Here is a 14790-nt window from a genome sequence, read left to right as displayed (position 1 = left end):
CATTACGACCCTCTCCAACTGTCGGTGGTCTCTGTCAGTCTACAGACGAGGTCGGCGTGCATGCTTTTGTGCTCTACGTGTCCCTTCACGTTTCCACTTCACCATCACGTCGCAAACAGTGGACCTAGGGATGTTTAGGCGCGTGGAAATTTCGCGTACAGACGTATGACAAATGACACCCCGTCTCCTGGCCGTGTTCGAAGCCCGAGAGTTCCGCAGAGGGCCCGTTCTGCTCTCTCACGATTTCGAATGACTACTGAGGTCGCTGATACGGAGTACCTGGCAGTAGGTCGCAGCACAATGCACATAATATGAAATACGTATGCTTTTGGGGGTGTCCGGATACATTGAATCACAAAATGCTGTTCGGCACCTTTACGACCGGCCATTCGACTATCTTCTTCTTGTGTTCGAATGCACAAACAGTGCCCGAACTCTTACGGGAATCGTCAGTAATGCCGCGAGTAGCGAGTGTAATGGGCAGGGACAGTACGAATATAGTGCGAGGCAATGAGTTGCGAATGTGGTTCTCTCGGGAGGCGTGCCAGAGGTAAGTCCCTGCAGTCGCACTATCCTCTGTGTCCTCGGTGGCTCAGATGGACGCCGGCAAGGCAGCTCAGCATGTTCGGTCAGAGGGTTAGCTGCCCTCTGTAATAAAAAAAAACTGAGTTAATCGATTAACAACGAACTTAAACGGGTGCCTTACGACGTCCGCCCCGAGCAGATGCAACGAACGAAAGCGAACAAGAAGCGAGATAAAAAAAAAAAAAATGGATAGAGCGTCTGCCATGTAAGCGGGAGATCCCGGGTTCGAGTCCCGGTCGGGGCACACATTTTCAACTGTCCCCGTTGACTTATATCAACGCATGTCTGCAACTAGGGGTATTCATTTCATTGTAATTTCTTTCTACTGAGCTGCATGGTCACTGATGATATCTGTTCTTTCGGACATGTCCGAAAGAACAGATACCATCTTCATGTATATATTTTTTCTTTGACAAACAGGATTTTTAAATTAGGATCATCAGTCATGTGACGGATTTGATGTGGTACTTTTCTGCGCCAACCTCTTCAATTACCTTTCGGATATATACCAATCTCTGTCTTCACCTACAGTTCTGACCCTCTATAGTTCTTACTACCATGGAATAACGTTATTAGTCTGCTTTATTTTTGTACATTCTTCTATTGCTCCACATCTCCAACGTTTCGATTCTCTCCTGTTCCGGTTTTTCCACAGTTCGTGGTTCAGTACAATGCGGTGCTGTGCTCCAAACGTATAGCCTCAGAAATTTCTTTCTGAAATTAATGCCTATGTTTGATACTAGCAGATTTCTCTGGGAGAGTAATTCCGTCTTTCCTTGTGCTAATCTGCTTTTGATTTCCTTGCTTCGTTCCTCGTGTCCTATTTTGCACTAAAGGTAGGAGTATTCCTGAACTTAGTCCACTTCGTCGTCTCCAGTTTTGATGACCCAGCCACTGCACTCAAGGTAGAACCTCTGAGGGCAGTGGAGCTCAAGCTTACAGCAGCCCTTGAAGATCTCGGCAAGTAATGTGATGATGAACGATTAAAGCCAAGTCCACGAAAGACGCAAGTCTATGCCTGTGATCTGTGCAGCCAATTACAAATGCCACTACAAATGCCAATACTCCAAAATACCTCGGTGTAATGTTGTAAAACTGAAGAAACTGCAAAAAGGAGGCAATTTAAGGAGATGGAATCTGTATAAACTGACTAAACCAGAGGTTGTACAGAGTTTCAGGGAGAGCATAAGGGAACAATTCACAAGAATGGGGAAAGAAATACAGTAGAAGAAGAATGGTTAGCTTTGAAGGATGAAGTAGAAGGCAACAGGGGATGAAGTAGGTAAAAAGACGAGGGCTAATAAAAACCCTTGGGTAACAGAAAAAATGTTGAATTTAATTGATGAAAGCAGAAAATTTTAAAATGCAGTAAATGAAGCAAGGAAAAGGAATACAAACGTCTCAAAAATTAGATAGACAGGAAGTGCAAAATGGCTAAGCAGGCATGGCTAGAGGACAGATGTAAGGATGTAGAGGGTTATTTCACTAGGGTTGAGAGAAATACTGCCTTTGGAGAAAAGAGAACCACTTGTATGAACATCGAGAGCTCAGATGGAAACCCAGTTCTAAGCAAAGAAGGGAAAGCAGAAAGGTGGAAGGAGTATATAGAGGGTCTATACAAGAGCGATGTACTTGAGGGCAATATTATGGAAATGGAAGAGGCTGTAGAAGAACATGAAATAGGAGATATGATACTGCGTGAAGAGTTTGACAGAGCACTGAAAGACCTGAGGCGAAACAAGGCCCCCGGAGTAGACAACATTCCATTGGAACTACTGACGGCCTTGGGAGAGCCAGTCATGACAAAACTACCATCTGGTGAGCAAGATGTATGGGACAGGCGAAATACCCTCAGACTTCAAGAAGAACATAATAATTCCAATCCGAAAGAAAGCAGGTGTTAACAGATGTGAAAATTCCCGAACTATCAGTTTAATAAGTCACAGCTGCAAAATACGAACGCGAATTCTTTACAGTCATATGGAAAAACTGGTAGAAGCCCACCTTGGGGAAGATCAGTTTGGATTCCGTAGAAATGTTGGAACACGTGAGACAATACTGACCTTACGACTTATCTTAGAGGAAAGATTAAGAAAAGGCAAACCTACGTTTCTAGCATTTGTAGACTTAGAGAAAGCGTTTGACAATGTTGATTGGAATACTCTCTTTCAAATTCTGAAGGTGGCAGGGGTAAAATACAGGGAGCGAAAGGCTATTTACAATTTGTACAGAAACCAGATGGCAGTAATAATAATAGAGGTGCATGAAGGGGAAGCAGTGGTTGGGAAGGGAGTGAGACAGATTTGTAGCCTATCCCTGATGTTATTCAATCTGTATATTGAGCAAGCAGTAAAGGAAACAAAAGAAAAATTCGGAGTAGGTATTAAAATTCATGGAGACGAAGTAAAAACTTTGAGGTTCGCCGATGACATTGTAATCCTGTCAGAGACAGCAAATGACTTGGAAGAGCAGTTGAACGGAATGGAAAGTGTCTTGAAAGGAGGATATAAGATGAACATCAACAAAAGCAAAACGAGGATAATGGAATGTAGTCGAATTAAGTCGGGCGATGCTGAGGGAATTAGATTAGGAAATGAGACACTTAAAGTAGTAAATGAGTTTTGCTATTTGGGGAGCAAAATAACTGATGATGGTCGAAGTAGAGAGGATATAAAATGTAGACTGGCAATGGCAAGGAAAGAGTTTCTTCAGAAGAGAAATTTGTTAACATCGAGTATAGATTTAAGTGTCAGGAAGTCGTTTCTGAAAGTGTATGTATGGAGTATAGCCATGTGTGGAAGTGAAACATGGACGATAAATAGTTTAGACAAGAAGAGAACAGAAGCTTTTGAAATGTTGTGCTACGGAAGAATGCTGAAGATTAGATTGGTAGATCACATAACTAATGAGAAGGTGTTGAATAGGACTGGGGAGAAGAGGAGTTTGTGGCACAACTTGACAAGAAGAAGGGATCGGTTGGTAGGAAATGTTCTGAGGCATCAAGGAATCACAAATTTAGTACTGGAGGGCAGCGTGGAGGGTAAAAATCGTAGAGGGAGACCAAGAGATGAATAAACTAAGCAGATTCATAAGGATGTAGGCGACAGTAGGTACTGGGAGATGAAGAAGCTTGCACAGGATAGAGTAGCATGGAGAGTTGCATCAAACCAGTGTCAGGACTGAAGGCCACAACAACAACAACAACAATGCTGAATCGTAGTCTGACATTCAAAGATCATTGTCAAGAAACAAACGGAAAAGTATCTGCCAAAAACATCATCATTCGTTAACTTACTGACACCACCTGGGGCTTACAACCAAACGTAACCTGTACATCTACCCAAGCACTGTTTCTCTGTAGCAGAACACGCAGCACCAGTTTGGCGAATTTCCAAACTGTGGATACGACGTTGAATGAGACTGGCCACATTGTGACTGACTGCTCTTTTCACCAAACTTATTCACATTATGGGTATAGCGCCACCTGACAACCACAGAAACACGATAGCAGAAATGAAGAAAAAGTAGGAGGAAATCCATGCCAGACACATGCTGTTTGGATGTGATTCGAAAACCCTACACTGAAGTCGAGGAAGAGCTTCATGCACGCACCAGCAATTCAATCAGCATCTGGTACTCACCGAACAGAGCTATGCCGAAATTCATTAAGAGATAGGGTTGAAGAGAATAATGTGCCGTGGGCTTCCATCTGCAGTATGTGACACGGAAGGGACCAAACCAACTGTCTGGGCGAACCTCAGAAACTGGGCCTCATGACTGAAGACGGGTCTTGTGAATGTGGTTAGTTGCAGACCCACAAAATCTTCTGATCTGCAGAAACCTTCTTGATCCTTGCATCACAGATTTCTATGCAACAACTGGTAGGCCACCAAGACAGTGGAAGTCTGAGGCTTATAGCCCATCTAACAGACAATCAGCAGTGCCTGGCTGAATTGTATTATTTTTCTTATTTCCTGTTGTCTGATTCCTCGACGTTTAAAGTACAATAAATAAAGCAAATAAAGAAAACAAATTCCGATTTTAAGTTTATCATTAATCTCATTTCTGCTACTCATTACTTTCGTCTTTCTTTGGTTTACATTTAATCCAACTTCTGTACTGGTAAGACTTCATTCTGTTCAATACATCCTGCAATTCTGTCTCATATCCACTGAGAAAAGCAACAGTGAAACTCCCATTGCACCGTTAATTTTGCCACCCTAGTTTTTCCAAACGTTTGTGTTTCTTTTACTTCACGTTTTTTCTGCAGTCATTTCACTTTGGTTCCCTCAACCCTGTAATTATTTCATTCCTTATACTGCTGTACTCCGGTCTTCCCCTGAACATTTTTGTACTTCCCTCTTTCTTCGCTCAGTTGTAGTCTTAATTCTGCTACCCAAAGTTTCTCCATATTTACCTTCTGTAATCCTAGTTGTATCTGTCAAACTAGTGTGACTGCCAATTTTAGGGATATCCATTCCTCTTCAACTGAACTACCTACTGTGTCATTCATTATCACAGTATCTTTAGACAACTTCAAACGCGTCTCATTACTCCTCAGTACTTCAGTATCCCACTTCTTTCTGCATTCATTCCTCCAGACGATTCTCTTAAGCTTCAGTCCACTCTTCACTATTACTAAATCGTGATCCGACTCTGTACTCTGGGTACAACTTACAATACAAGACTTAATTTTGGAATTTTTGTCTGACCATGGCGTAATACAGCTGGAATCAAGTCATGTGTCTGGGTCTTCTCCAAGTGTACCACCTTCTGTTGTGATTTTCGAACAGTGATCACCTGTATGTGTAGAAATTTACTGGAAAACTCAGTTGACCTTCTCCTCCCTTGTTTCTGCTAACAAGCCCATATTCTTCCATAAATCTTTCGGCTGTTGCCTCCCTCACAAAAGCGCTCCATACCCAGATGAGTATTAGGCATGTCCCTATCTAAACTGAGGTAACCTAAGTTCAGTAGAGGGTTCTGATTCTTGGACTCATTTTTTGGAGGAAATGGGTGTTCTGCAGGAGCAAAAAGTCTCCTCAACCGTCGGCTCCCATCGCACAGGCGACCAATTTTGTTGGTGCCAGCTGTGGAGTGTTCCACCAGGTGACGTACAAAGAGTGTCTCTGGCTCTCCATGTGCACGTCTCAATGATACTTTCAACTTCTGAACCAACATTCACACTATTCTTGAAACTAGCCACTGCAAATGAAATTAATACTTGTTCTCTCTTCAGGTGTGTGTTTTGTTCCGTTGTAAGACATGTTGTTATCAACAGATACGTTAGAGGATGACTACTGTTTCTCCATTGTTGCAGTTCGAGGGTGCGTACAACCCGCGCCGCCTCCGCAACTGGGAGGTCCCCGAGCGGTGGCCTTCAAAGCGAGCCGCCTTCGGCAGAGCTCAGCATCAGCCGCGGCCCATAGCCAACGACAGGGGGCACCTGCTGCCGGGGGTCCCCAGGGGACCACGAGGGCCCTGGGGCTGCTACCGGGGCACCTGGGAACTGCCGAGGCGCATCACCAGGAAGCAAGGTCAGTACTGTAGGGCTCGCCCGGTGTCAGCATTCAGTGGAATGCAGGACACTTGCCACACCAGCCATTGCCACGCCTTGCCCCTTTGCCAGGTGGCGATCCCTCAGGTAAGGGACGCCCTTCCTACTTCTGTCCGCCTTCAAACCGCCGTCTCCACATCTTACTGGATACAACCAGTATGTAAGGGACCCCCTTCTTCGACATCTTGGCCAAATACAGAGCTTCTTTTCCGAAATAGAAATATTTATAACTTTTGGCAAACGAAAGCAATATCGACGATTATGTCAGTATGTAATTAGTTCCGCCAAGTATAAATATAGATCCCTCTGTATGTACGTAGCTTCCTTTCACGCTTACTGATTGCGATAGAAACTGTCCATCCGCATGGGAGCAACAAGAAAGGAACGATGTAACGAGAATGCGAATGTACGCTAATCATTTCTCTTTGATCACTGCATTTGTGCCTACTTAAATTATTACAACTGCATGCCTAAAAGACAACAAGGAAAGAAGAAATGGGTATGTGAATGTTTGAAAAGAAGAACAACATACTCCATATTAATTTACTCTCTAAAATGCGATATCCCTTGCGGCGAAACATTAGATAATAAAGTGTAGCGGGACAACGTTCAAAACGTGACTGAAAATACGTTCACTAAATAGAGATAAGATAATCTATGATTGACAGGTCATCTAAAGTCGATGTACAATTTTAAAATATTAGAAATAAGGAAATGAAGTAATACAGAATGCTGTGCTTGTAACGTACATTGTCGTTCTACATTGTTTAGCTCTGGTGCTTACAGGGTCACAGAGAAAGCATTATAGATTTTGGAGGGAAAAGCCGTAATTGTAATGATCTGCACTACAACAGAAACAAGAAGCACAACTTAAAGAAAAATAATTTAATGTGTCTTCCAGCTCGCAAGCGACATTGAAGCAGGTAGTTCCTGTTACTTAGTATGGGCAAAGGTTATATTCGACAACCGGAATAAATTAATAACTGGCTCCTTTTACCGACCCCCAGTCTCAGATGAAACAGTTGCTGAACAGTTCAAAGAAAACTTGGATCTCATCACAAATAGGTACCCCACTCATACAATTATAGTTGGCAGTGACTTCAATCTACCTTCCTTATGTTGACAAAAATTCATTTTCAGACCCTATTGTACATAGAAAACAACTTTCGTAATTGTTCTAAATGCTTTTTTTAAAATTTTTTTGAAGAATTAGTTCACGAGGCCATTCAAATTGTAAATGCTTACGAAAACACACTTGACCTCTTAGCCACAAATAATCCTGAGCATCACGACGGATACAGGGATTAGTGAACACACAGTCGTAGCGAGGCTCTGTTCCATAACAAAGAAATTCACCAAAACTAAACGCAAAATATATGTCAAATTCGGTTGACGACGTTCTAAGAGACAGTCTCCAATCCTTCCAAATTATGTAAGTGAAGACCATATGTGGCTTAAGTTCAAAGAAATAGTATCAACAGCACTCGAGAGATTCATACCAAATAAATTAATAAGAGACGGAACTGATCGCCCACGGTACACAAAACACGACAGAAAGCTGATTCAGGAAGACCGAAAAAGGCAAGTATAATTTAAACCAAGGCAAAATCTCCAAGATTGGCGAAGTTTTACTGAGGCTCGAAATTTGGTGCAGATTTCAATGAGAGATACATTTAATAGTTTCCACAACGAAAGTCTCTCTAGACATGTGGCGGAGAATCCTAACAGATTATGGTATATGTTAAGTAAACCAGCGAAAAGGCTCAGTAAGTGAGGAGGAGGAAGAGGAAGAGGGACAGGAGACACCCTTTGGAGCAGGTAAAACCTTGGCAAATGTCCGGCGTGGCAAACGTCCGGCGGTGGCAAACGTCCGCACTCCCATCCAGTGTCCAACAACAGAGAACGTACTGTTTGGAGTGCTCAGAGGTGTATTGACTGTGCCAACTGCGACCTGATGTGGTGCAGCTCCAGTTCAAACTCAATAATGGAAGGGTAGCTAGATGACATCAGCTATGTCCAGTTTCTAACACAACAAGGGTCAATTGTTTTTGGGGTTGGTCTAATATGAGTTGGAGGGCCCTGAGCCTGTCGCTGTGGTACCTGCGACCTGCCTGTGCTCATCTCCATGAAACAAGGTTTTGTAATATTTTTCTAGCCATATGCGGCAACACTGGCCATGTCTATCGGCAGCAGACCAGGGAAACCTTCAGGAAGGCTTTTCCAGGAACCTACAGTGTCCTAGAGCTGCTAGTGTGGTGGCACCCACCACATTTCATGGAAGAGACGCCAATACTCAACACCGGCCACATCCAGTAGCCAAAAAATGGTAGAATCTGCTGCTGATGGACAATAGGAGACGATGAGAGAACTAGGGCCATCTCAAGACACCTGAAACTGCTCAGGCGCATGCACGGGACACTATATCAGTAGCTACCTCCAGTGGTCATCAACAGAGACCCGGGTTATATGCATTTGCATGTTGCATATGCATTTGCATATTTGGCTCCGTTTCACCGGTTATTTCATATTTTAACTATGAAATAGCAAAATCATTACAGAAGAGGAACAGGAACAGGCAGACAGAGTCAATGCTTCTGTGTCCGCGCCCCCCGTTAATCCCCTCCGTTGTTATACAGTACGCGTCGGTAACAATGAAATTAAACTATGCAAGCGTTTAGGTGCACGTCCATTGTTTCACCCTAGCTTCCTATTTACTTCTACACAGTTGAACGTGTTTACGACGTGTAGTGTGTAACGTGTTGTGGGCCATGACGCCCGAAAAAAGAAACGTCTTTTCGTGGATGGCTGACCATCCTGGAACATTTACACATGACATAATTGTTTAATATTGTCAAGCTTGTGAAAAAAACGTTTCGCGCAAAGAAAGTTCCAAATAGACCAGCACGTGCTTTTTACAGTGAACGTTTCGAAGCCATTTAAGGGGTAGTAAATGGCTCTAAGCACTCTGGGACTTAACATCTGAGGCCATCAGTCCCCTAGATTTAGAACTACGTAAACCTAAATAACCTAAGAACATCGCACACATCCAGGATTCGAACCTGCGACTGTAGCAGCCGCGTGGTTCCGGACTGAAGCCCCTACAACCGCTCGGCCACAGCGGCCAGCGAGGGCTTGTAAACCACTTCAATAGTGCAAAGGATTTGGCAGTTTGCCAGTGCAAAGAAGCTTTTGATGAATCCGGCGTTATAAAAGACATTGCTGTAACTAGCACTCATTTTTCCCATACACCTGCAAGTATTAAAAAGCTTTAAACGCAGGGTTTGGCGTTGAATGAATCTATTCGGTTAATGAATAAAATTGTTCTAGTGAACTCCTCATTGCCGGAGGTATTCCCAAGAAAACTTAAAGGAAAGTTTGAAAACCTTTTAAGCAATAATCCAGGCTTCGAACCGTTGTGCCAAATTGATAGTTTTGTTAAATGGGATGGGTGAACTTTTACCAGCAACAGTAAGTGCCACCACAGCACCCAAATTCAGATACTGCCGATATCTCAGTTGATGTAGAACGGTCCTTTTCTCCTTATAAAAATGTTTTGAGTGATCGAAGACAATATCACTACAGAACATTTGGAACAATACTCGGTCGTTTACATTTACAATAGTAGTAAAATGTAAAATAAACTACAAGTGATGCTTTGGTCCAATAGTCTTAATTAAAAGTTAATGCTGCTCAGAAAAAATTCATGATTGTATGTTGCTTTTTAAACAAAATATCACGCAGTTTTTGAACAAGCCCGTCTGATGCGTTATATCTCGAAATTGGTTCTATTCATATCGATTGTCTTGCTTTGATTCACTCGCATCGCATCCGCTTGTTACTGACAACAAGAGCAAAAGACGGCACAATTCTCGAAACACGGTATGCGTCCCCATTTTGTAAATTTTTAGAAAATAATCCCAATAAGGACGTCTTCCTAAACTCTACCAGAAAGTCTCAGAAAATATTAGCGCTCTTAGTGCACTGGCTTTTCGTGTGGCCAGCGCTCTTCCTAGTAATTGATAGGCGGAGGTTCGAGTTTGAGATACAAAGCACGCAGTAACTACCATATTTTTTTATTATGTGATCTTGCATGTTTTGACACTTTTCATGCATTTTTCAGCATTTTTCATGCATATTTGCAAGCATATTTTAAGGTTTTTATTATGCATATAATCCGGTCTGTAGTCATCAAAAAATAAAATCTTGCTGCCGGGAGTTAGCAGAAACCCACCGAAGCCCTGGAGTTCCTCGTTTGACACCGAGACCATTTCTGGTGGCTAGAGGGAATCTAAAGGTATTGTTGTATGATTTGCAATGTTTCATGTCACATTTGTAGAAAGAGAGCTTAGTAGGATGAGTGTAAACTGGGGCACATGATTCTAAGGCGGCTATCACGGTACTTTGAACATATCACGGCCACATCTCAATGGAGCGGAGTGAGCGTAACTCTGTTGTCAATAAGGTCAAAGAAGAATGACACACTTGGATAGAACGAGTATGGGCGAAGGTACCAAATGCATTCTTTCAATAGCACCATCCCAGCAGTCACGTCAGAGATTTAAGGTAATCGGTCAAAATCCGAATTAGGATGGGCAGACAATTTTTGAACCTCACTCCTTATGAATATGAATCTAAAGTCAGGGCAGCCTGCCTGACCCATTTAGGGTGGTGGGTTGCTAGTATGGACCACCTAGGGGATCTGAGCTCCAGGTTAGAATTGTGGCACTTTCGTGCTTCCAACAGAGAAAGAGATTGTCGAACTTGTCCGGTGCAGATGCTCTCGTGTTGTTCTAAGTGGGACATAGCCACAAGGTAAATATCTAGTAGGACTTGAATACTGGTTGGCAGTTCTGTTCATCAGTACTCCTCAGCTTGTGCTGCCTAGCCTACATTTCTTTATAGTATTACGTGCATGTACCAGGAGTAGCCAAAATTGTAATGATCACCTTGCTAAACTAAAGTTACATGCAGGATGGTCCATTGATCGTGACCGGGCCAAATATCTCACCAAATTAGCGTCAAACGAAAAAACTACAAAGAACGAAACTTGTCTAGCATGAAGGGGGAAACCAGATGGCGCTATGGTTGGCCCGCTATATGGAACTGCCATAGGTAAAACGGATATAAACTGCGTTTTTTAAAAGTAGGAACCCCCATTTTTATTATACACTCCTGGAAATTGAAATAAGAACACCGTGAATTCATTGTCCCAGGAAGGGGAAACTTTATTGACACATTCCTGGGGTCAGATACATCACATGATCACACTGACAGAACCACAGGCACATAGACACAGGCAACAGAGCATGCACAATGTCGGCACTAGAACAGTGTATATCCACCTATCGCAGCAATGCAGGCTACTATTCTCCCATGGAGACGATCGTAGAGATGCTGGATGTAGTCCTGTGGAACGGCTTGCCATGCCATTTCCACCTGGCGCCTCAGTTGGACCAGCGTTCGTGCTGGACGTGCAGACCGCGTGAGACGACGCTTCATCCAGTCCCAAACATGCTCAATGAGGGACAGATCCGGAGATCTTGCTGGCCAGGGTAGTTGAATTACACCTTCTAGAGCACGTTGGGTGGCACGGGATACATACGGACGTGCATTGTCCTGTTGGAACAGCAAGTTCCCTTGTCGGTCTAGGAATGGTAGAACGATGGGTTCGATGACGGTTTGGATGTACCGTGCATTGTTCAGTGTCCCCTCGACGATCACCAGAGGTGTACGGCCAGTGTAGGAGATCGCTCCCCACACCATAATGCCGGGTGTTGGCCCTGTGTGCCTCGGTCGTATGCAGTCCTGATTGTGGCGCTCACCTGCACGGCGCCAAACACGCATACGACCATCATTGGCACCAAGGCAGAAGCGACTCTCATCGCTGAAGACGACACGTCTCCATTCGTCCCTCCATTCACGCCTGTCGCGACACCACTGGAGGCGGGCTGCACGATGTTGGGGCGTGAGCGGAAGACGGCCTAACGGTGTGCGGGACCGTAGCCCAGCTTCATGGAGACGGTTGCGAATGGTCCTCGCCGATACCCCAGGAGCAACAGTGTCCCTAATTTGCTGGGAAGTGGCGGTGCGGTCCCCTACGGCACTGCGTAGGATCCTACGGTCTTGGCGTGCATCCGTGCGTCGCTGCGGTCCGGTCCCACGTCGACGGGCACGTGCACCTTCCGTCGACCACTGGCGACAACATCGATGTACTGTGGAGACCTCACGCCCCACGTGTTGAGCAATTTGGGCGGTACGTCCACCCGGCCTCCCGCAGGCCCACTATACGCCCTCGCTCAAAGTCCGTCAACTGCACATACGGTTTACGTCCACGCTGTCGCGGCATGCTACCAGTGTTAAAGACTGCGATGGAGCTCCGTATGCCACGGCAAACTGGCTGACACTGACGGCGGCGGTGCACAAATGCTGCGCAGCTAGCGCCATTCGACGGCCAACAGCGCGGTTCCTGGTGTGTCCGCTGTGCCGTGCGTGTGATCATTGCTTGTACAGCCCTCTCGCAGTGTCCGGAGCAAGTATGGTGGGTCTGACACACCGGTGTCAATGTGTTCTTTTTTCCATTTCCAGGAGTGTATATTCGTGTAGTACGTAAAGAAATATAAATGTTTTAGTTGGACCACTTTTTCGCTTTGTGATAGATGGCGCTCTAACAGTCACAAATGCACACCTACGTGGTATCACATAACATTCCGCCAGTGCGGACGGTATTTGCTTCGTGATACATTACCATTGTTAAAATGGACCGTTTAACAATTAAGGTAGATATCGTGTTGCTGTATGGCTATTCTGATCAAAATGCCCAACGGGCGTGTGCTATGTATGCTGATTGGTATCTTGGACGACATCATCCAATTGTCCGGACCGTTCGCCAGATAGTTACGTTATTTAAGGAAACAGGAAGCGTCCACCCACATGTGAAACGTCAACCACGACCTGCAACAAATGATGATGCCCAAATAGGTGTTTTAGCTGCTGTCGCGGCTTATCCGCACATCAGTATCAGAGAAATTGCGTGAGAATCGGGAATCTCAAAAACGTCGGTGTTGAGAATGCTACATCAACATCGACTGTACCCGTACCATATTACTATGCACCAAGAATTGAATGGCGACGACTTTGAACGTCGTGTACAGTTCTGCCACAGGGCACAAGAGAAATTACGGGACGATGACAGATTTTTTGCACGCGTTTTATTTAGCGACGAAGCGTCATTCACCAACAGCGGTAACGTAAACTGGCACAAAATGCAGTATTGGGCAACGGAAAATCCACGATGGCTGCGACAAGTGGAACATCAGCGACCTGGCGGGTTGATGTATGGTGCGGCATTATGGGAGGAAGGATAATTGACCCCCATTTTATCGATGGCAATCTAAATGGTGCAATGTATGCTGATTTCCTATGTAATGTTCTACCGATGTTACTACAAGATGTTTCACTGCATGACAGAATGGCGATGTAATTCCAACATGATGGATGTCCGGCACATAGCTCGCCTGCGGTTGAAGCGGTACTGAATAGCATATTTCATGACAGGCGGATTGGTCGTCGAAGCACCATACCACGGCCCGCACGTTCACCGGATCTGACGTCCCCGGATTTCTTTCTGTGGGGAAAGTTGGAGGATATTTGCTATCGTGATCCACCGACAACGCCTGACAATATCAATGCATATGCGAACATTACGGAAGACAAACTACTCGCTGTTGAGAGGAATGTCGTTATACGTATTGCCAAATGCAATGAGGTTGAGGGACATCGTTTTGAGCATTTATTGCATTAATGTGGTATTTACCTGTAATTACGCTGTAACAGCATGCGTTCTCAGAAACGACAAGTTCACAAAGGTACATGCATCGCATTGGAACAACCGAAATAAAATGTTCAAACGTACCTACGTTCAGAATTTTGATTTAAAAAACCTACCTGTTACCAACTGTTCGTCTAAAATTATGAACCATACGTTTGTGAGTGTTATAGCGCCATTTATCACAATGCGAAAAAAGTGGTCCAACTAAAACATTCATATTTCTTTACGTACTACACGAATATGCAATAAGAAATGGGGGGTTCTTATTTTTTAAAAAACGCAGTTGATATCTGTTTGACCTGTGGCAGCGCCATCTAGCGGACCAACCATAGCGCCATCTGGTTTCCCCGTTCAAGCTAGACAAGTTTCGTTCTTTGTAGCTTTATCGTTTGACGCTTATTTCGTGAGATATTTGGGCCAGTCACGATCAATGGACCATCCTGTATACCCTAAGGGAAAAATATGCGGCGCAACGTGAAGTAAGTTATACTATTTGGTCACAAACTAATATTCTTACCGGTATCGACGGAAAACGCAGAATTGTAAAATCTGGCGGCCGGTAGATGAATGTGTGACTCTGTGGCGCAGTTTCCCACTATGTTGGCACAAATAGATGAACCAAGGCCGGATACAGCGACAAGAGGGAAGCGGTCGACGCAGAGGGACGACAGAACTTGAGACATCCAGAGCGACAGATTCATCACCACCACCGATCCGACGCGCAACTGGTGCTGTAGTAACCACAAGAACGAGTACTATCCGGCTCGCAGAAAGGAGACCAAGACCACGGCGTCCCTTGCGCCTGCTACAATTGACCTCT

At 44.5% G+C, this 14790-nt stretch overlaps 1 protein-coding gene across 1 annotated transcript in view; it reads left to right on the top strand.

Moving 5' to 3' along the window:
• Nucleotides 1-14790, top strand: part of LOC126291511 (protein Flattop homolog) — a 181092-nt gene that overhangs the window by 144762 nt on the left and 21540 nt on the right. Inside the window, exon 2 of the mRNA XM_049985016.1 lies at nt 5906-6122. Within this exon, the coding sequence (XP_049840973.1) occupies nt 5906-6122 (217 nt within the window). The remainder of the gene's footprint in view (nt 1-5905; nt 6123-14790) is intronic.

This window comes from Schistocerca gregaria, chromosome 9 (genome assembly GCF_023897955.1).
Source record: "Schistocerca gregaria isolate iqSchGreg1 chromosome 9, iqSchGreg1.2, whole genome shotgun sequence".
In the NCBI taxonomy this organism is placed as follows: domain Eukaryota; kingdom Metazoa; phylum Arthropoda; class Insecta; order Orthoptera; family Acrididae; genus Schistocerca; species Schistocerca gregaria.
Note: the sequence above shows the minus strand (reverse complement) of the source record. Positions and strands in the feature narration are given on the sequence as shown.